This window comes from Silene latifolia, chromosome X (genome assembly GCF_048544455.1).
Source record: "Silene latifolia isolate original U9 population chromosome X, ASM4854445v1, whole genome shotgun sequence".
In the NCBI taxonomy this organism is placed as follows: domain Eukaryota; kingdom Viridiplantae; phylum Streptophyta; class Magnoliopsida; order Caryophyllales; family Caryophyllaceae; genus Silene; species Silene latifolia.
Window position 1 is genome coordinate 211414174 of NC_133537.1, and position 21495 is coordinate 211435668.

At 41.7% G+C, this 21495-nt stretch overlaps 1 protein-coding gene and 1 non-coding gene across 2 annotated transcripts; one reads left to right on the forward strand and one right to left on the reverse strand.

Moving 5' to 3' along the window:
* The first annotated feature begins 6466 nt into the window (after positions 1–6466).
* On the forward strand, positions 6467–10995 carry LOC141619219 (uncharacterized). Its single transcript, XM_074436249.1, has 2 exons — positions 6467–6863; positions 6935–10995. The coding sequence occupies exons 1-2, from the start codon at positions 6467–6469 to the stop codon at positions 10993–10995; spliced, it is 4458 nt and encodes a 1485-aa protein (XP_074292350.1).
* A 4009-nt stretch (positions 10996–15004) lies between these two features.
* Positions 15005–15112, reverse strand: LOC141624822 (small nucleolar RNA R71). The gene has a single exon (XR_012534626.1). It is a non-coding gene; the product is annotated as a small nucleolar RNA R71 (small nucleolar RNA).
* Between the last annotated feature and the right edge of the window lie 6383 nt (positions 15113–21495).

The following is a 21495-nucleotide window of genomic DNA, read 5'->3' on the forward strand; positions in this document are numbered from 1 at the left end:
AAAATGAAACAGTGACCTCTTGTTCCGGCTGGGGTGATCTTTCCGATGATGTCGATTCCCCAAGCATAAAATGGCCAAGGAGATGTCATGGTGTAGAGTAATGAAGGAGGGACATGTTACACATTCCCGAAGATTTGGCAGTTATGACAATGTCTGACATAATTGATTCAATCGGATTCCATTGTGGTCCAATAATACGCCAAACGCAATATTTTCTTTGCCATCATTGGTCCACTCATGTGCGGGCTACATTCTTCATCATGGACTTCTTCCATCACCTTCTGTGCCTGTGAATGATCAAGGCAACACAGGATTACGTCAAGAGGCCTTCTTTTATATAATTCCCCTTGTATGAGGACGTATTGGGAAGCTAGTAGGCGTATAGCACGTTGTCCCCTCTTATCCATATCCGGTGGATAAGTGCCGTTGAGTTTGAAGTTCAAGATCGCTTGGAACCAAGGTTCCTCTGGGTTTTCTTCTTCATCTGTAATTTGGTGCACATAAGCCGGTTCTGACCGTCGTTCGATACATAAAGACATTTCTACCATATTATTCGGCATATTAATCAGAGATGCATGTTTTACAAGAGCATCTGCAAATTGATTCTCTTCTCGAGGTAGGTGTAGGTAGGTTACTTGATCGAAGAATTGGACAACTAGGTCTATCCTGGCTTGATATGGTGCTAGGCTTTCACTTCGAATTTTCCAAGATCCCGTAATTTGGTTGATGATCAAAGATGAATCTCCATGTACCCGAAGATTCTTGATGCCTAAACCTACTGCTGCTTGTAGTCTAATGAGGCAAGCCTCATATTCTGCAGCATTATTTGTCACCTCGAAGTCGAGTTTGACAGAGAGTGGTGTATGCTCGCCTTCAGGAGAAATGAGCAACACTCCTATTCCGAATCCTATTAAGTTCGATGCTCCCTCAAAATAGAGGTCCCAGGAGTCTACATCTGGTTGGAGTATATCCTCTTCCGGAAACGACCAGGTGTCTATTGTTTGCGCATCATTGATGGGATTTTCTGTGAAAAACTCGGTAACGGCGCGCGCGCCCTTTTATAACTTTCATAGGTACATACTTGAGATCGAACTCTGAGAGCATCAAAGTCCATCTTGCTAGGCGTCCGTTGAGGACGGGTTTCTCGAAGAGGTATTTGACAGGATCCATTTTGGAGTATATTTTGATGGAGTAGCTAAGCATGTAATGGTGTAGCTTCTTCGTTGCCTACATAAGAGCGGGGCATGTCTTCTCGAGTGGTGTGTATTTGCACTCATACTCCAAGAACTTATTACCAAGGTAGTAGATAACCCTTTCTTCTTTTCCTACCATTTGAGCTAGCATAGCTCCCATGGATGTTTCAGTTACCGTGAGATATAGACCAAGAGATTGATCTCGTTGGGGTGGCATGAGCACAAGTGGTTTGGCTAGTATCTCCTTGATTCGGTCGAATGCCTTTTGACAGTCATCATCCCACATGGTGTGATCCGTTTTCTTTAGCTTCTCGAAGATAGGTTCACAGATCACGGTGAGTTTTGATATGAATCGACTTATGTACTGCACCTTAACCAAGAATCCTCTAACTTTCTTCTCTGTTTGAGGTTGCGGCATTTCGATTAGAGCTTTGTTCGTGGAAGGGTTTATTTCTTTACCTCGTTGGCTGACGACATATCCCAGGAGTTTGCCGGATTTTACCCCAAATGCATACTTCTGAGGATTGAGCCTCATGTTGTACTTTCGTAATCTGGAGAAGAATTTGCGAAGGCTCGCAATGTGCCCCTCTCTGTCCTTCGACTTGACAATCATGTCATCTACGTATACCTCAACTTTTTTATGCACCATGTCATCTAAGAGTGTAGTTGCGGTGCGTTGATATGTAGCTCTGGCATTGATTAACCTAAACGGCATAACCGTGTAGCAATAGGTACCTCATTGAGTTACGAAGGAGGTCTTGTGCATATCTTCTATGGCCAAATTGATTTGGTTATACCCTGCATATCCGTCTATGAAGGATAGCAACGCGTGATCCGCCGTATTATCCACCAATATGTCGATATGTGGTAGAGGAAAGTCATCTTTGGGACTTGCTTTGTTTAAGTCTCTGAAATCAAGACAAACACGGATTCTCCCATCCTTTTTGGGTACGGGTACTATGTTGGCTACCCAGTCTGAATACTCGAAAACTTTGATGAACCCGGCTTTGAACTGCTTATCGACTTCTTCTTTGACCTTAAGAGCCCATTATGTGCTCATTCGACGACGCTTCTGTTTTACGGGCTTGAAACCTGGTTTGATTGGGATTATGTGCTCTGCGATATCCCTGTCGATCCCTGCCATGTCTTTGTAGGACCAAGCAAAAACGTCCTTGAACTCGTGTAAGAGGTCTATAAAACTGGCCCTCTCGGCGGGGCTCAAGGTCGTCCCTATTCTAAGTTCTTGGGGCTCTAGTTCGGTTCCTACATTGATGGGTTCGGTTTTTTCTATAACAGGTCCCCCTTTCCCCTCTTGTAGTATTTCTTTGGCTATGTAGGGAGGTATTTCGATTGATTCTGGGTCTGGGTCATCCTCATTATCATCGTAGACAGAATTGCATTCACAATAACACAAAGAGTAAGCAGATCCTGATTTATTCATATTAAAATTTGAGAAAAGTTGAAATAAAGAAGCCATCTGTTCGGTAGTCAATGGCGGTAAAGGGACAGCTGTTGGGTCATTTCCCGAACTACTGTTACTATTTGATGCTAAGCTAGGAGAAACAAGGGGAGTGGGAGTGACGACAGGAGGAGACTCTCTAGGAACATCTCTAGACTCCGACTCTGACTCCGACTCTGACTCTGACTCGAATTCATCATCTTCTGGTTCTCCTTTGAACATCTCTCCTTCTCCAGTGGTGAGCTTGAAGAGTCTTCCTTGGTTGTTTGTCCACTTGATCGACTTTCTCCATCCTTTCTGTTGATTCGAGCTGGTTTCTGTGCCTAGCGTGGCAATGATTTCATCCATGACGCGTTCGGCTTCTTTGATTAAGGGAAGATCCTGGAGGTAGACATCTTCCTCACTATCTGTCCATATCCCATTGATTACCACCTCTTTTGGGGAAATAAGATGTGAGCAATCTAAGGTAGATTCGTCACTTGTAATCATTAGAACTCCAAGAGGATTCTGAGTGTTGTTAGTCTTGCCTCCAGGCGGTATTGGTAGGCGACCGTCTTCAATCATGTCTTGAAGTACATGTTTTAGCTTGTAACATTTTTCTGTATCGTGTCCCTTACCTCTACAATATCTGCAGTATAAATTCTCGTCCCAGGACTTGGATTTCTTTTCTGGTTCAGGTGTAGGGCCTATGGGTTGAAGCTTACCCTGTTTCATCAATCTCTTCAGAGCATTGGAGTAAGTATCCCCAATATTTGTCAACTTTCTTTGTGGGATACTCTTCTTTGATGGTTCGAGGAGGTTAACCTCATCAGTCTTGCTAGTAGAGCCGTAAGAACGACTTGTTGAACCTTGATATCCATGACCTACCGTTTTGGACAAGAGTCCTTTACGGATGTCATCTTCAATCCTTGTCCCTAGTACAGTTAAATCCTTGAAGGTCTTAATGTTTTGGTATCTCAAATGATTTGCGTAAATGGGGTTTAAATTGTCCACGAATTTTTCCACGAGGGTAGCTTCATCTGGACGCTCGACAAGTTGGGTTCTAGTCTTCCTCCACCTACTTAGGAAGTCGGTGAAGCCTTCTTTATCGTTTTGGGTAGGAACCTCTAAGGTGCGCATATTGACTTGGATCTCAGCATTATCCGCATATTGCTTAGCAAACTCGATCGCGGCATCATCCCAGGTGGAAATCTTCTTGTGCTCTAGAGAATAAAACCATTGTTTCGGGATGGTGTCAAGAGATGAAAGAAAGATCCTTAAGAACATCTCGGGTTTAATTCCTTTGATAGACATGTAATCCTTGAAAGCACAGATGTGGTTCAAAGGGTTTTCATGCCCCTTGAATTTCGGGATATCCATCATGTTGAAGTTGGTTGACAATTTGGAACTCACGGCCTCATACTTGCGATTGTTTTCCCTATAGATATCATCCCCTTTGAGATACATCAGTTGTTCCTCCAAGTATTGAAGTCGTTTCTCAGCTGCAGTCGGATCTATGGGAGGGTTGACCTCTTGTGCTCCCACAAAAGGTGGAGGATTTTCATTCGCGAAGTCATCCACAAAATCATGAAGTATTTCATTTTCTGCACGAGGCAACCTAGTTTCTACAACAACAATTCAGCCCTCGATCGAGTTGAGGCGATTATTTACTTGGTCTTGGCTAGTTTGGAGATGAGCGAGCGCGGCTAGGATAGATCATTATCACCCCACCTCCTCCATTATCACCCCACCTTACCCATTTGAATACCACGAGTTCAAACCCAAGGATGTAGAAGTGGGAAATGATTACTTGACACTACTCATGAGGGAAATGCACAAGCAAACTTACAATGATAGAGTGGATGCTTACAAGGCCCAATATCCGCCCCTCCTACATCTAGCTAGGCAAGGACTTCTTGATCCGTCTTGTCCTTTGCCTAGTTGGGCAGATAGGGAAGTATTCTTTCCTAGCGTTCCTAATGGTAGTAGACCGGGTGGAGAGGAGATGGTTGTTGAAGAGGGTGGTGACCAAGAAGAAGAAGAAGAAGAGGTTGAAGAAGAAGAAGCTCAAGAAGAGGAAGAGGAAAGTGAGGAAGAACAAGCAAGTGAAAGTGAGAGTGGACATGATTCCACATATATGGAGGTCGATGATGCCTCAAGAGATGATGATGATGATGATGATGATACAATGGGTGAGGATTAGCAAACTTTGGAGGCTCCTACATTCTTACACCTCCCTTATAGTTTGTCTACTTCTCTTGTTTTTATTTTATCTTGATCATTTATTTTGTGGAGTCCTTGCAACATTGGAGGACTAACACCTTGGCTTCATTAAGGTGTTCTTTATCTTTGTTCCCAACTTGTAAAATCCAAAATGACAATCTTTAGTTTCATGCATTGCATTCCATGTGCATAAACTCCACCAAAATTCATGACATTAGAAATAATGTTTATTTTGGTTTGGAGAAGTCCATGCATATGCATTGGGAGCTAATTTAAATTATGCTCTCCGCCATAACAAAAACACATGCATCATGTATTGTAGCTTAGTATAGTTTGCATTTAGTTTAGAAATCATGCATATTCATTGCATAATTTCTAACCTGACTTTTATTCAAAATCAAAAAAAAAAAATCAAACCAAAAGCCAATTAGGAAAACAATAAAATTCGTTCTAGAGTCTAGAGTCTCCTAGGGTTTCTCTGTCCATTTGTCTTGGTTCATCCTCTTTCTCGGGGCTCTTCTCACGATCTCGATCGTGAGCAGGGGCTTGGTTTTAGTTCGTTTTTCTGTTTGGCTTTTGTCTTTCTTTGCAGGTGTCAATGAATAGTTCGGCATGGGGTCATCACCGGGCAGGAAAAGAGATCATGGGTTCGACGGTGGGGGACGATAGTCTGGCTCTTGATTGGGATGATGAAGGAGGGGAAGGGGTCAAGAAGAATGAGACAATGCTGGTGGGTAAAATCTGGGCGTCTAGGGCAATCAATATCAAGGCGGCTATCGATTCGATGACGAAATTGTGGAATCTCTCGACACCATTGTTAGGGAACGTAGTTGATGCTCGAGAAAAAACCTTCATATTTCGATTTGGGTCGGAGCGTGACAAGGCTAGGGTTTTGGAAGGACAACCATGGCATTTCGATAGGTTCGTTTGGTGCTTCAACGAACCAAATCAGTCAGGTAAGATTACAGATGTTCCGCTATTTCACGTTCCAATCTGGGCTAGGGTTTATGATCTTCCTATTTCGGGACGTCGGAGTGTGGCGAATGCTGAAAGAATTGGGAACTGCTTAGGGAAATTTATTAGTGTGGAAACGGGACCTAACGTCGAAATCGATAGAGCTATTCGAATTCGATACTTACATGATGTGCGTGCCCCCCTTAAAGCCGTGGTACCTATTCGAATGAGGGAGGGATTGGTCACGGAATTCAACGTCAAATATGAAAGACTCCCAATTTATTGCTATGGCTGCGGTCTTATTGGCCATGGTGAGAAAGACTGTGAGGAGGGGCCGTATGAAGAGGAAGAATTGAAGTTTGGAGACTGGTTGCGTGCTTCCCCTTGGAAGGTTATTAAAACTGTGAAGGAGTGCTCGGGGAAAGCGGCTCGAAATCTCAAAGCTAGTTTTGATGCTGTGGATGAAGAAGCTCGTGGGGAGGATATATCGCTTATGATTGAGAAATTACAAGCTATTGCGCTGAACTTTCGCAGTAAGAAGAGTGAAGGTGCAGTCCCAACAGGTTCCTTGAAGAGCTGCAACTAAGGGGCGGGGTGCAACGTGGAGACAGTGGGAGGAAGGGGTAATGTGGGGGAAGACTGTCCGAATTTGAGCAGGATGGCTGGGCTTCAGAAGGTCGCTGAGGGGGGGAGAGAGGGTGGTGGGGATATGAGAGACGCGGTGGGGGAGAAAGTAGGACCTGTGTATGGGGAGGGTATGCGTGATGGGGATATGGGTGATCTACCTTTGGGGGAGAAGGAGGACAGTCATGATGGTGAGGTTCTTAGGGCAACGACAGGGGGCCTTAGGGAGGGTTCGTCATATTCAGGCAGGAAATGGGTTAGGGTGCCAAGGGAAGAGGTGAAGGGGCGGGAAAGGACTGTTCAGGGAAGGGAAATTTTGGAGGAAAATCAAAACAAGAGAGGAAGGGAGGCTGATTTGTTTGTTGAGAGTTCGAAGAGGATCAAGTCTATTTCAGACGGGGTCGTCTTAATACCTGAGGCGGAGGTTGATGGTGATCAACCCCGCCGGGCCCAATGAATATTTTAAGTCTCAACTGTCGGGGCTTGGGCAACCCCGATACAGTTATTGCCCTCCGAGATCTTATCCGGAGGGAGGCCCCGGCCATTTTGTTTCTATGCGAAACGAAACTTAGTGGTCGTGAGATGAGGAGGGTGAGAGAGAAGATTGATGGTTTCTATGGAATGGAAGTGGATAGTGCGGGAAGGTCGGGAGGGCTAGCTATGATGTGGAGGAAGGAGATTGATTGTACTTTTCTATCTGCGTCGGTACATTATATGGATTTCGTTATCAAAGGGGAGCAGGGTGAATGGAGATTGACGGGGTTTTATGGCTGGCCAGCGGTCTCTGATAGACACTTATCCTGGGAATTACTACGAGTTCTTAGCAGGCAATCAGCTCTGCCGTGGGTTTGTATTGGAGATTTCAATGAAATCTTGTTTTCAACGGAGATGAAGGGGGGCAGCAGACCCCAAAGGCAGATGAACAACTTCCAAGCAGCGGTTGATGATTGTGGTCTTCGGGATGTGGCATGGGAGGGATATAATTTCTCTTTTGATAATGGACAAGTAGGAGATGCCAACAGGCAAAGCATGATCGATAGGGCGATGTGTACGGGTTCATGGCTTGATCTTTTCCCTTTTGCGCGGCTGTTCTACCTCGAAAGAGAATGGTCTGACCATTCTCCTATAAAGCTAGTCCTCAATAGGAGAGAGATGGAGGGGGTGAGGAGGCGCCAATTCCGGTTCGAGCAATTTTGGACGGAGGAGGAGGGGTGTGGGGAGGCTGTCGAGAGGGGCTATTATAGAGGGAGAGGGGATTTGGTGACGATGTTGCAGGCTTGTGCTAGTGAGTTAAGAGCCTGGAAGAAGACGAATATCAATCGTATTAGGAAGGACATGGAAAAGAAAATGAAGCGATTAGGCCAGCTAAATGAAGGGGACCGTAGTGAGGCCAATGTGAGGGCAAGGAAGAAATTGGTAGCGGAGCTTGCTGGGTTGCGAAAAAAGGAAGAGCAATATTGGCGTCAGCGTTCGAGGGCGTTGTGGCTCAAAGAGGGAGATAGAAATACCTCCTTCTTTCATTCCAGAGCAGGGGACAGACGAAGAAAGAACTTTATTGCTAGCCTTGTGGGTGATGATGGCACGGTTCATGCGGGTGATGAGGCGGTTTCGAGGGTGGCCAACAATTACTTCGAGGAGCTGTTCACATCTTCGAACCCGGTGGATTTCGACGATGTGTTAGTTGGATTAGAAGGCCGTGTATCTGCTGATATGAATATGGGGTTGAGCCGTGAATATGGGGAGGAAGAAGTTATAGAGGCGTTACATCAAATGCATCCCTTAAAAGCCCCGGGACCTGATGGAATGAATGGACTCTTCTACCAAACTTACTGGGACATTGTTGGGTCAGAAGTTATCGCTACTGTTCTTGCTATTTTGAGAGGAGAAAGATCGCCGCGAGATATTAATAAAACTAATATTGTCCTTATCCCGAAAAAGAAAGCACCAGACAAAATTCGGGATTTTAGACCAATAAGCCTCTGCAATGTGGCCTACAAGCTGGTCTCCAAAGTGCTCGCCAACAGATTAAAATCTTTCCTGGGAGATATTGTATCTGTTAACCAAAGTGCCTTTACTCCGGGGAGAATTATCTCTGATAATGTGTTGGTTGCCTTCGAAATTTTTCATTATATGAAAAATTCGAAATCCACTGAGGGCCACATGGCTATCAAACTTGATATGGCAAAGGCGTATGATCGAGTCGAATGGCCGTTCTTGCAGCGGATCCTCACTGTTATGGGATTTGATAGTGCTTGGATTAACAGGGTAATGGAGTGTGTTCAGACGGTATCCTTCGCTGTCCTTATTAATGGCACTCCTTCACGAGAATTCAGGCCATCTCGAGGCTTAAGGCAAGGGGACCCGTTATCGCCCTATTTATTTATCCTATGTGCGGAAGCATTATCAAATCTAATGACAAGAGCCGTGGAGGATAGACAGCTACACGGAGTTAAGATTTCGCCAGGAGCGCCCGTGGTCTCGCATCTTTTGTTCGCAGATGACAGTATCTTTTTTGCGAAAGCAACGGAGACGGAGGCAGACGTGATCAAAGATGTGTTGAGACGCTATGAATATTCCTCGGGTCAGCTGGTAAACCTCGACAAGACTACAATTTCCTTTAGCAAAGGGGTACCGTTGACAAAGAGGAGTAATCTTGCGACTAGATTGGGCTTTGTTGAGGTAGAGGAGCAGTCGAAATATTTGGGGTTACCTACGGTCGTGGGCAGGTCGAAGAAGGGATTGACCGACATAATTCGTGATAAGCTTAGCAAAAGATTAAATGGTTGGCGCGGGAAATTGTTGTCTAGAGCGGGTAAGGAGGTTCTCATAAAGGCGGTGGCCAATTCACTCCCTACCTATGTGATGAGTGTTTTTAAACTCCCGGCGAACTTTTGCGACGAGCTTAGATCTATTGTGTCTCGGTTCTGGTGGAATCATGAGGAGGGGAAGAGAGGTATTTCGTGGGTAGCATGGAGAAAATTATGCCAGCCAAAGTGCATGGGAGGTATGGGTTTTCGGGACTTTATGTCCTTTAATCTCGCGCTATTAGGGAAACAAGTGTGGCGATTAGTTACGGACCCTGAGTGCTTGTGGGCGCGCATGATGAGAGCAAAGTACTACCCTGATGGCTCTATTCTCACGGCTGACCTGGGACACAACCCCAGTTACACATGGCGAGGTTTGCTTGAGGCTAGGAAAGTTATGGAGTGTGGGCTCCGACGACGCATAGGGGATGGGGTGGAGACTAGTGTTTGGAGAGATGCTTGGATTTTGGGCACGCAATCTGGGAGAGTTCTTTCACCTTGCCAACAAGGTCGTGAAGAGATGAGAGTGTCGGAGTTGCTAAATGTCGATGGTAGGAGCTGGAATCTGGAGCTTGTGAATGCGACTTTTCTTCCCTTCGAGAGAGAGCGTATATGGAATATCAGACTTGGGGATACTAGAACGCGTGACCTGTGGTTCTGGGAGCCTGAACGAGATGGAGTGTACACGGTAAAGACGGCCTACAAATTGCTTGTCGGTGCCAGATTGTCTGTTGATTATGGGGATATGTCGGAATGGGAGAGGGAGAAATGGCTTTGGAATCGCTTATGGAAAGTCCCGGTGTGGCCCCGAATCAGACTATTCTTTTGGCAACTGTGCAGCGAGGCCCTAGCTACAGGCGCGAACATTGCTTCCCGAGTTAGAGGTGAGAACTTTTTATGTCCATTATGTAATTCTTGTTTTGAGTCGAGTCTCCATTTATTTAGAGATTGTTGGGTTGCTAACCGGGTTTGGGAGGGTTTGAGTTTGCTTAGGGAGGAGGAGGAGGATGGAGGAAGACTGCGGGATTGGATAGAGGCGAGGTGGAGGGAGATGGGGGGCATGGAACATGGGAAGTTCATGGTGGGATGTTGGGCAATTTGGGAATGTCGAAATAAGGCCCTGTTCGAAGGAAAGGAGGTGAACCCGAGGAGAGTGCTGCAACGAGTTTGTGATGTGGTGGAGGAAATAGCGAGTGGAGGATTCGGGGGCAAGGAGAGCAGACTGGAAGTAAAGGAGTCCGCGGGTGTGGGGAATGGGGATAAGCAGGGGTGGCAGGATGTAGAGGAGGGGATGGTCAAGCTCAATGTTGACGCGGGGATCTTAACTGGAGTAGGGGTTGGCTTGGGCATGGTGTGTCGCAGCAATGGAGGAAGAGTCGAATGGGGTTTATCTATTTTGCAGGCTCAAATGTTGGAACCTCATATGGCGGAAGCGGTGGCAATTCTTGAAGGGCTAAAGGAGGCGAGAAGGAAGGGACAAGATAAGTTGGTGGTCGAAAGTGATTGTTTGCAAGTCATCGACGCGCTTCGGAATCACAAGCACGGCAGAAGTTTATTTCATTTAGTGTTAGACGATATCTTAAATTTATGTTCGTTGTTTTCTTTAGTAGTTTGGTCGTATACCAGTAGGAAAAACAATACGGTTGCTCATGCGCTAGCTCATACCTTGGCTAATGAGTTTGGTCGTGTGGAATGGTCAGATAATCTACCGCCGACTGCGAACTCAGCTGTTCTCTTTGACTTATCGTTAATGAAATAGGCCTTTGGCTTTTTTCCTCAAAAAAAAAAAAAAAAATCAAAAAAAAAAAATCAAAAATTTCGAAAAATCCAAAAAATTGAAAAATTGAAAATCCAAAAACAAGTTCATTTCCTTTGTAGTGTAGATTTGTATATGTTGTTTTGTATATATTGTGTTTGTTCATCCTTGTTCACATTGATTGAGTACGCCACATCCGAGACATGAGGATATTGAAGACCGCATGGTATGATCTTTCCAATCTCCTTTTTCCTCTTTATGTTAATGACTATGTGGCTTTATTTTGATTGATGCGGTATAAACAATGTGAATTTAGGATTGCATTTAGATTATTCGGCATATTAGTTGGCAGAAGCATATGCATTAGGATGTATAAATGTTAGTTACATCATGGCATATAGTTGCATTTAGGAAAATTTTTGGGAAACCATCTATTTGGGAAGCTTGACAAGTGTATATAGGTCCTAGTAGATGCTTTTTCTTTTTAAGACTTTGCTTGTTAGAATACTTGTAAAACACTCTAGGATGTGTCATGCTAGTATCCTTTGACCCATGGATTAAGGCCTAGTCAAGAGTACCTTGTGGTGTGATAACTCCTTGGCTACCGTTTATTCCAAGGTGACCCTTGAAACCATGCAACCATCCATCATCCATGTTCTACCACAATTTTGTCATCAAAAAAGGGAATGGGCACAAAAATTGTTCAAATTTAAGTTCAATAATTGAAATGAAAATGAAAAAAGTTTGCAATTGCATCAAAAAGAAAAGAGGAGTAACAAAAATGAAAACTCCTATGCTTCAAATACAAGCACCCTCACTACAAATGGGGTGACTTTGAAAATGTTCAAAAAGAAATGCAAAGAAAAGTTGAAATTGTCAAGTATTGAAATGTCAAACATCAAAAGAAATGGCATAAAGAAAGTGTTCTCAAACGTTTTATGCCACAAGAAATTGGGAGGAAAAAACAACAACAAAAGCAAACTCCCATATGAAACTCAAATCTATTGATCCATTTTCCATCGTATCCACTTTTGTGCATGGTAGAGAGGGGACGACCCTTCTTCTTGTCTAGGCAAGAAGGAGAATTCGGCGATCCTCCAGTGTTTTTAACACCATAGGGAGTCTACTCTTGACGAAAGCATTTAACGATTGAGGACGAAAGTACCCTAGATTGACACAACTTGGAGGTGATTTATTGTTATCCTTCTAGGCTTCGTAGTTTTAAGAAACCATATCTATGAAGGAGTGTATACCCTTGAATTGCTTCCCCTTTAGATAATTTCTGCCACTTAGATGAGGAAGTGGATATTCTTTTTGTAGATGCATCCATTACTTGATTTTGCGTGCTTTAATGATTGGATGTGTCGCCATTTTGGCAAGACCCACCTTGCCTTGCAAGAAGGCATCTTACCTAATGGTTGTCTTGTTGTGAGTTAAAGGGGCGGAGTGAGACCCGCTAATTGTCTCATATCGGATATATTATTAGGATAGTTTAAATAAGGGTCCTAGTTTTGTCACCTCTTTACTCGGGACGAGCAAAGGTTCGGTTTGGGGATATTTGATGTGATCAATATTTGAGCATATTTAGTCCCCGAATTAGCCTCATTCCTATGCTTTTTAGTACATATTTGGGTCATTTACTATCTTTAGTCCTTTGTTTTGCATATTCTTTGTGGTTTTGTTTCCTTGGTAGGAGAGGAGTGCAAACCTTGCATTTTCATGGCAAAATAGAGCTAAATTGATCGAATCTAATGACCAAGCATCAAAGAGAAGACAAGACTAGAAGGCCTTTGTACATAATGTAGTAGATGGGCAATGATGAAGAAGATCCTTGCATCCCCGACAAAATCCCAAAGGATCGTTGGAAGAAGAAAAGAAGGAAAGAAGAAAAGGAAACTGAGCCAAGATCCGAGCGTCTCAACCATCGGGACCCCCGTCCAGCAGCTCCCCAGGACGCTCGTCCTTACCACCAGGCCGCTCGTCCAAAAGCTCCCCAATCTGCCCGTCCCGACCCTGGGACGCTCGGATTGTACTCCAGAGAAACACATCCTCTTCTTTCTTCATTTGAGATACGCATATTTTTGGAAGACTAGCTAAAATGAGACCCGCATCTTTTCTTGAGAGGAGCGATTCCTCAAGGACTTAATCGTCATTTAAGCCCTTAGTAACCCTATTTTGTGCACCTAATCCCCACTATAAATAACCCATTAGTCTAATTAGATTATCATGTTCTTCTTATCAATCTTTAGTGTAGTTTATATTATTCTAATCTCTCTTTAATCTTGTAATCAACTTCTAATCAAATATTAATACAAATCTCATTTCCATAATTTCTCTATTGTTCATCTTTTATTTTGGGTAATTGAAGATTATTTGGGTTTATTGAGAGATTGACAACCTTCCATCAATCATCAAGTACTTCTATTATTCTTTGCATTATAATTTTGGAATCATCATTAGGTATAATTCTCTTAATTTCTTTTTAATTATTGTTAATCATCTTCATTTATTCATCATGTTTTGCTTTGTTAATATGATTGACAACCTTGTTAACATGTTAAACTTGATAATGAGTGAGTAGTTTCCTTAATTAGGGTTAATGGGTAATTAGGGGAAACCAACATGGGGGATGATTCATGCTTAATTTAATATGTTCACATAATTTGTTTGCTTGCTTGTTGTGATCTCAACTTATGCACATGTTATGTTTGATGAAATGCGAGCCTCTGAATCCTTGCATTTTTTTTACCCATCACTTACCTTTTCAATGAGACTTGTAAGACATAAACCAACTCGAGTCTCATTAGACCATGCATATAGTTGAGTAGGGAAGATTAAGTCGACTTGTAGGTGTTGTACAATCTAATCGATTCGGCTCCGAGACCCAAACCTTCCTAGGATTGTAAGATATAAACCAACTCGATCCTATCACAACAATAATTGCTTGCTTATAATTTGAGAATATGTTTGTATGATCAATTCCCATGAATCCCCTATGAACCCATGACACCCTAATGCTTTTAATCAATTGTTTACATCTCATTTTAGTCATCTTGCTTGTTTACTTTTATTGTTATTTAGTTTAGTGATCTTCTTATCTCAACCCAAATTGTGACACCTCTAGACACCACTACTTGCAATCGAAAATCCTACATCAATACCCATCCCTTGGGATCCGACCTTTACTTGCCTCTTTACTAGTAGTAGAGTTGTTTGTGAAGTTATAAATATTGTTTTGGTCTAGGTGCTCCTAACGACAAGTAACCAAAATCTAAGCTCAAAGCGGACCGACCAAGAATGGCGTCGTTGCCGGGGACGGTGTTAACTTGATTTGATTTTCTTTGATTGTTATTAGTTGTGTCTTTCTTTGCCTTGGGGGGGTAAAACTCCTCAAGGTTTGTTCTAATTGTTTTCGAGTTGTTTGATATTTTGCATGTCTAGAAGATCACAAGGTAACTTGTTACCCATTGATCACGAAATTGAAAGGACTTTGACAACCAATAGAAGACTTGCTAGAAATACTTTGAGAGGTATTGGTGAGGTTGTAGATATTCAACCAAACACTATTGAGTTCATCAGTCCTTTTGCAAGAGAAGGTGTGGAGAACCCAACACAAAATCAATTACACAATCAACCCACAATGCCTAAGTTTTAATCACATTCCGTTCCAACCGAGGAGAACCTACCCAATGGTACTCCCACACCACAACACTTAACCGGAAATTTCATTTCAAAATCCGCATTTATCCAATTAGTCAAAGGAAGCCAATTTGGGGGGATGCCTAGTGAAGACCTTAATTCCCACATGGAAACTTTTTGTGACTATTGTGATGCGATTTCACAAACCGGAGTGGCTCAAGACCAAATTTGATGGGTCTTATTTCCTTTTTCTCTAATTGGCACAGCGAAACAATGGTTGAAAAGCCTTGATAAGGCAACTCTTGGAATTGACTATTGGAAGAAATTGGCTCTAGCTTTCTACAAAAAATTCTACCCTCCGGAAAAGACTAACATGATAAGAGCTCAAATTACGGGTTTTAAGCAAAGGGATGAAGAATCTTTGTATGAAGCTTGGGAGCAATTCAAAGGAATTTGTCGGCCATGTCCTCATCATGGACATAGCGAGTGATTCTTGGTACAATAATTTTGGAATGGTCTTTTTGAAGACTCAAGAAATATTCTCAACATGGGATCAAATGGCATGTTCAACGAAGTTGACGATAATCAAACTTGGAACAAGATTGAGGAAATGGCGGTCCATAATTCACAATATAGTAGACCTCGCAAGGCTACTAGAGGAGGAAAGCATGAAGTGGACTCTATTACTCAATTGGGTGCTCAACTTAGTGCTCATATTGATATCATCAACTTGAAGTTTGAGAAGGCTATGGCTAAGCTTGAAGAAGCCTCAAAATCACCAAAGCATCATGTTAATGCCATGGTGGCATCTTCATCAATCCCAAGTGGGATATGTGAGAATTGTGGAACTTTGGGACATGACCAAAGTGAATGTAGGGGAATAAATGAGCAAGTGAATGCTTTTCAAGCATACAAAAGTGGTACTCCTTATTCCAACTATTACAATGAAAACACCAAATTCTACCCAAATCTCTCATACAAAAGCCAAAATGTTCAAAACCCTCAACCAACATACACCCCACCTCCCATGAGAAACCAAAATCAAAGACCCTTTTACAACCAAAACCAAAGTTATCAAAATCAAACTCCATACAATCAACAAAATGACCAAGGTTTTGATGTTCAAAAAGCGGTCCTCCAAATGCAGAAAAATCAACAAGAATTTTTCACTCAAATGCAAAAAGATAGCCAAGCAAAAGACATCACCATCAACAACATCCTAGCCCACACAAAAAATTTGGAAACTCAAATGACCCAACTAGCATCTTCAAACTCTCAAAGACAAAAAGGGCAATTACCACCTCAAAGTAATCTCCCAAGACATGAAACGGTTAGTGCCATTCACTTGAGGAGTGGTACGAGATATGAAGGACCAAAGAAGCAAGTTGAGGATGAAGTTATGGAAGCTAGTGACAAGGAAAGAGTTGTGCAAAACTCTAGGGAAGAAGAACTCACCAATCAAGAAGTTTCAAAGAAAAGTGAAGAAAAGGCTAAAGAGAAGGAGCCCATTATGATTAGACTTCCATTCCCGAGTCGTCAAGCTAAGCCTAAGTTTGATGACCAACTTGGAAAATTCATGGAAATTGTGAAGAATTTAGAAGTCTCGATTCCTTTCACGGAATTGATCAATCACGTTCCGGCCTATGAAAAGTACATGAAGGACATCCTTACAAAGAAGAAATCAATCCGGAAGCCTGAGACTATTGCCTTCACTAAGGTGAGTAGTCCCATCCTTCAAGGGAGTTCACCTCCAAAACTCAAGGATCCGGGTCGTTTCTCCATTCCATGCACCATTGGTGACACTACAATCAACAAAGCTCTATGTGACCTTGGGGCAAGTGTTTGTGTCATGACATATTCGGTTAGCAAGAGGCTAGGAATGGGAGAACTCAAATGTACCAACTGTTAGTTATTCATTAAACTTATTAATTTACATATTCATATATGTGAGAAATTATTTAGTCATAAAATAATTACAAATCTTATGCATGCAAACATAAATAGATGTAAAAAAGAAATCATCAATCCTTACTATGATGGTTTCGGATTTTGGGCACAAGTCAGTTCTCCTACTCACTTGTTCTTGAGCTTCCTAATATTAGATGAACAAGGATTCAAGCTTAGAATCCCTCCCAAAGACTTATACCCAAGATAACCTCTTAATAGATTAATATTACTTGATCTAGAATAATAATAATCTTTACTAAAAATTGACCCAAAACTTGTTATTGTTCTCTTGTTTATTCGGCCAAAAGAAGGGGATAATTGGAGTATTTTCTCTCTTATATTTCTATAAGTTTTGATGATATTTTTGAATGAATGTTACACTAGTATATATTGTAGTGTAAGAGTAAAAATTAAGCAAAAACGTTTTGCTCTTTCTTATGGGAAAAACCGGACATGGGGGAGGGGGAAAGCCCAATGCATGCTCTCCATTTCTTCCCAAGATAAAGCTATGCATGCAAGGCTAGGTCTAGGTTATTATTATTATATTTTCCACTTATTATACAACACAATAAAAACTCTAAAAGACCCCCTCCATTTCGGTACACACATAAAATGGATGAGTCCATTTTATTTGTGATTTTGTCAATATGTCACATGTGACATATTGTATGACATCTTATAATTATAAAATGTATTTTTAACAATTAAAAATGAAATATGTCACTTATTAAAATCACCTAGTAATTCATAATTACTTGTACCGAAAAAAGTGTTTCCGAATTATAAACTACAACATTCTGTATTTATAACAATTTATTCATTCTATTTCGATTGTTTCCGTAAACAATAATTTCATCTAAGTAATAAAACAATTCGATTACTTAGATCGTATCTTATTATAATAAAATTAAAATAAGACACGTAAATATTACTTCAGAAATCGTCCGTTAATTTTAAGCAATTTAATTAACTCGTATCGACATACGATCAATTAAATAAACAATTAAGAGTGTCACCCTTTAGGTATGACCTAAGGGGATTAACTGGTCACCACCGTCGCACGACAGTAATGTCAAACTCTAGTCAGCCAATCATTACCGATATGTGTGGACCAGTTGACAGTAAAATATTACTTCCCACGTGTATTCTTAAAATGAGATTTAAACATGTGATCAACATGATCGACAGTTGTGATCGCATTATTGTCGGAGGACACATATTCCAACAATCTCCCACTTGTCCTCGATAAGTGTGCGTCACCAATTCTCTTGTCCTATTACTATCTCCCACTCAATGCAAGGTGTCTTTCAGGTCGCACTTGCAAGTGATCATATCGAGAGTGGTTTCCTCGATCTGGAGAATAACTGATTGACCGAAATTATCTACCATAGATACCTTCCGAGCATGGCCACGCATTTCCAGATTATTATTCCTCGAGTGGCCTTGAGATATTGATGTAACCCTGACAAGGGGTGGAAAATACCTATCGCACTCATTCCCTTCAACTAGCCACAACCATCATAACCCAAAATATGCCCATTTGACCCCATTTACGAAGGTCGTAGTAACATAAATCAAAGTTAATCTGAAACTGTGCCACCTTAGGCGAACAATCTTTAGTCAAAAGAATCGACTCATTCGAATACTATAGTATCTCTCGCCACGACCAGGCTATATAAATTTGCCAGAACTCTATAAGCGGTCATAAGGCCCGACAAAGTGTTCCTAACAGTCGGCCTATGTGATCGACTAGTCATTCTCATATGACTCTATGGCACTTGAACTTGCCATCAATCGCATCACACTCTAGTCACTTCGAGACGTCACCTCATACAAGTGACTATGGGCGTTTACTATGTCAATTTAGTTCACTTTAATGGGGTTCAATCTTGTCTCCACAACCCATTTGAATATGACAAAATAATGGAAAAATAAAAGACAAATGTGATTATGCATATGATCAAATAAAACAACTCTTTTATTTCATATCAAAATCTAACATAAAACTGGCATGCGTTTGAGTCCCATGGACGCAACATGTCCATCATGCTTAGCCTGCGATAAAGGCTTGGTGAGCGGATTAGCTATGTTTTCATCCGTCCCAACCTTACATATCGCAATTTCCTTTCTTTCAATGAAATCTCTAATTACATGATATTTTCTATGGATGTTCTTGACGGCTATCCAGTGACTCTCACCTGGATTTCCTTGATATCTAATCGTCATGCTCAAGGCATACGAGACATCAGGACGTGTGCATATCATGACGTACATGATTGATCCAACATCGGAAGCAGAAGGGATCAACTTCATGCGTTCAGAGGGTGATTGAGACTTGCTCAATATCGTCCCAGTTACCATAGGTACCAATCCCTTTTTTGATTTGTCCATGCTGAAACGTCGAAGAATCTTATCAACATAAGATTCTTGACTTAGTGCCAATATCCTCTTGGATCTATCTCTATGGATCCGGATACCTAATATGCGTTGTGCCTCTCCTAAATCCTTCATTTGGAAATGGTTACCTAACCACTTCTTAACAGAAGACAACATTGGAATGTCATTTACAATGAGTTGTATGTCATCGACATACAAGATTAGGAACACAACATTGCTTCCACTGAATTTCATGTATAAACATGGTTCCTTAACACTTCGAGTGAAACCATTCTCTTTTATCACATGATCGAATCGATGATTCCAACATCTAGATGCTTGCTTAAGACCATAAATGGATCTCTTAAGTTTGCATACTTTGTTAGGATTTTTAGGATCGATAAAACCTTTGGGTTGTATCATGTACACCTCCTCTTCTAAATGCCCATTTAGAAAAGCGATTTTGACATCCATTTGCCATATTTCATAATCATGAAATGCGGCAATCGCTAACAAAATCCGTATGAATCTTAGCATGGCTACGGGGGCGAAGGTTTCATTATAATGAAGACCTTGGACTTGGGTAAATCCTTTTGCCACTAGCCTAGCTTTGTAGACATCATCATGTCCTTCTATGCCATTCTTGACCTTGAAAATCCATTTGCATTGAAGAGGTCTTGCCCCTTTAGGCAAATCCACCAAGTTCCAAACTTGGTTTTCATGCATAGAATCCATCTCGGACTTCATGGCTTCAAGCCATAAGGAGGAATTTGGACTAGAGATTACGGCCTTGTAGGTGGCGGGCCCGTCACTTTCTAAAACCAACACATCGAGTGTTCCATCTTCTTCGATAAGTCCCACATATGGATCGGGATGGCGAATAACTCGGACCGTTCTTCTACGTGGAGGAGGGACAACCGCGTTTGATGACGAAGGAACATCTTCTTGCGTCTCTACTTCGGTTTGTGGCTCTTGAACTTCATCAAGTTCAAAATTTCTCCCACTCTGTCTCTTAGAAATAAATTTTCTTTCTAAGAAGACAGCCTCACAAGACATCAACACTTTGATCTCTTAAGGTTTATAGAAGTAATAACCTCGGGTGTTAGAATAGCCTACAAAGGTGCATTTTTCAGATCGTGGGGCTAGCTTATTGTCATTTTTGGTTTTGACATAAGCATTACATCCCCAAATTTTCATGTAGGATAGATTAGGAACTCTTCCTTTCCATATCTAAAATGGTGTTTTCTCGGTGGCTTTTGTGGGACAATTGTTCAAAGATCTTATTGCGGTTTGAATCGCAAATCCCCAAAACGAGTTCGGTAACTCGGTTTGACTCATCATGGATCGAACCATATCAAGTAGGGTTCGATTTCTCCTTTCGGCAACACCATTGATTTGTGGTGTTTCGGGTGGAGAAAGTTGTGATATAATACCACAACCTTTCAAGTGTGAATCGAATTCAAGGCTATGATATTCTCCACCACGATCGGATCGTAGTGCTTTTATCTTTTTGTTCAATTGGTTCTCTACTTCATTTTGAAATTCCTTGAATTTCTCAAAAGCTTCACTCTTATGCTTCATTAAATAGATATACCCATAACTACTCAAGTCATCGGTGAAGGTTATGAAGTAGTCATAATTTCCTCGAGCGGTGATGCTCATTGGTCCACACACATCGGTATGTATGAGTCCCAATAGTTCACTTGCTCGAGTTCCTTTACCGCTAAAAGGATTACGAGTCATTTTGCCAAGAAGGCACCATTCGCATGTTCCATATGATTGATAATCAAATGGTGTAATCACATTAGTCGAAATTATTCTTTTGATCCGATTCTCGTTTATGTGACCTAATCGACAATGCCAAATGAAAGATAGATTCATTTGGATCACTCGATTTGAGTTTCTTTGATTGAATGTTGTAGATGTCATTAGTCGGATTCGAGGTTTCTAAAATGTAAATGCCATTAATGGAAGGAGCTTGGCCTATAACCAAGTCGTTCCTTGAAATAGTACAACGATTGTTTTTAATGACAAAACAAAAACCGTCCATCTCCAACATAGCGATTGAAATAATGTTTTTAGAAAGTGTAGGCACATAAAAACAATTATGTAAATACAACTCAAATCCATTAGGCAAAGCTAATACATAAGTTCCCATGGATTCGGCCGCTACTCGAGCTCCATTTCCAAGGCGTAGATCCACATCTCCTTTGCTAAGCCTCTTCACGTCTCTTAACCCCTGTAAATGATTACAAAGGTGAGAACCACAACTGGTATCCAGTACCCATGTCGTAGTGGAAGTATAATTTACATCAATAACGTAAATTTCCTTAGGAATTTTACCTTTTGGAAGGATGATTCCTTCCCTTATATTTCGCAAATATACGGGACAATTCCTAAGCCAATGTCCCATGCCATAGCAATAATGGCATTCATCTTCAACTTGCTTGAAGTTTTTCCCTTTCTTTTCCTTCTTCTTGAACCTTTTGCCCTTAGAAGCAAGAACTTGATTGCTTGAGCTGCCACTAGTTTTGGCATCTT

What these genes read in the sequence shown, in the direction of transcription:
- LOC141619219 (XM_074436249.1), top strand. Translation starts at nt 6,467, where the DNA reads ATGGCTGGGCTTCAGAAGGTCGCTGAGGGGGGGAGAGAGGGTGGTGGG. An exon ending in ACCTGAGGCGGAGGTTGATG is followed by an intron (nt 6,864 to 6,934) that starts GTGATCAACCCC and finishes ACCCCGATACAG; the next exon opens with TTATTGCCCTCCGAGATCTT.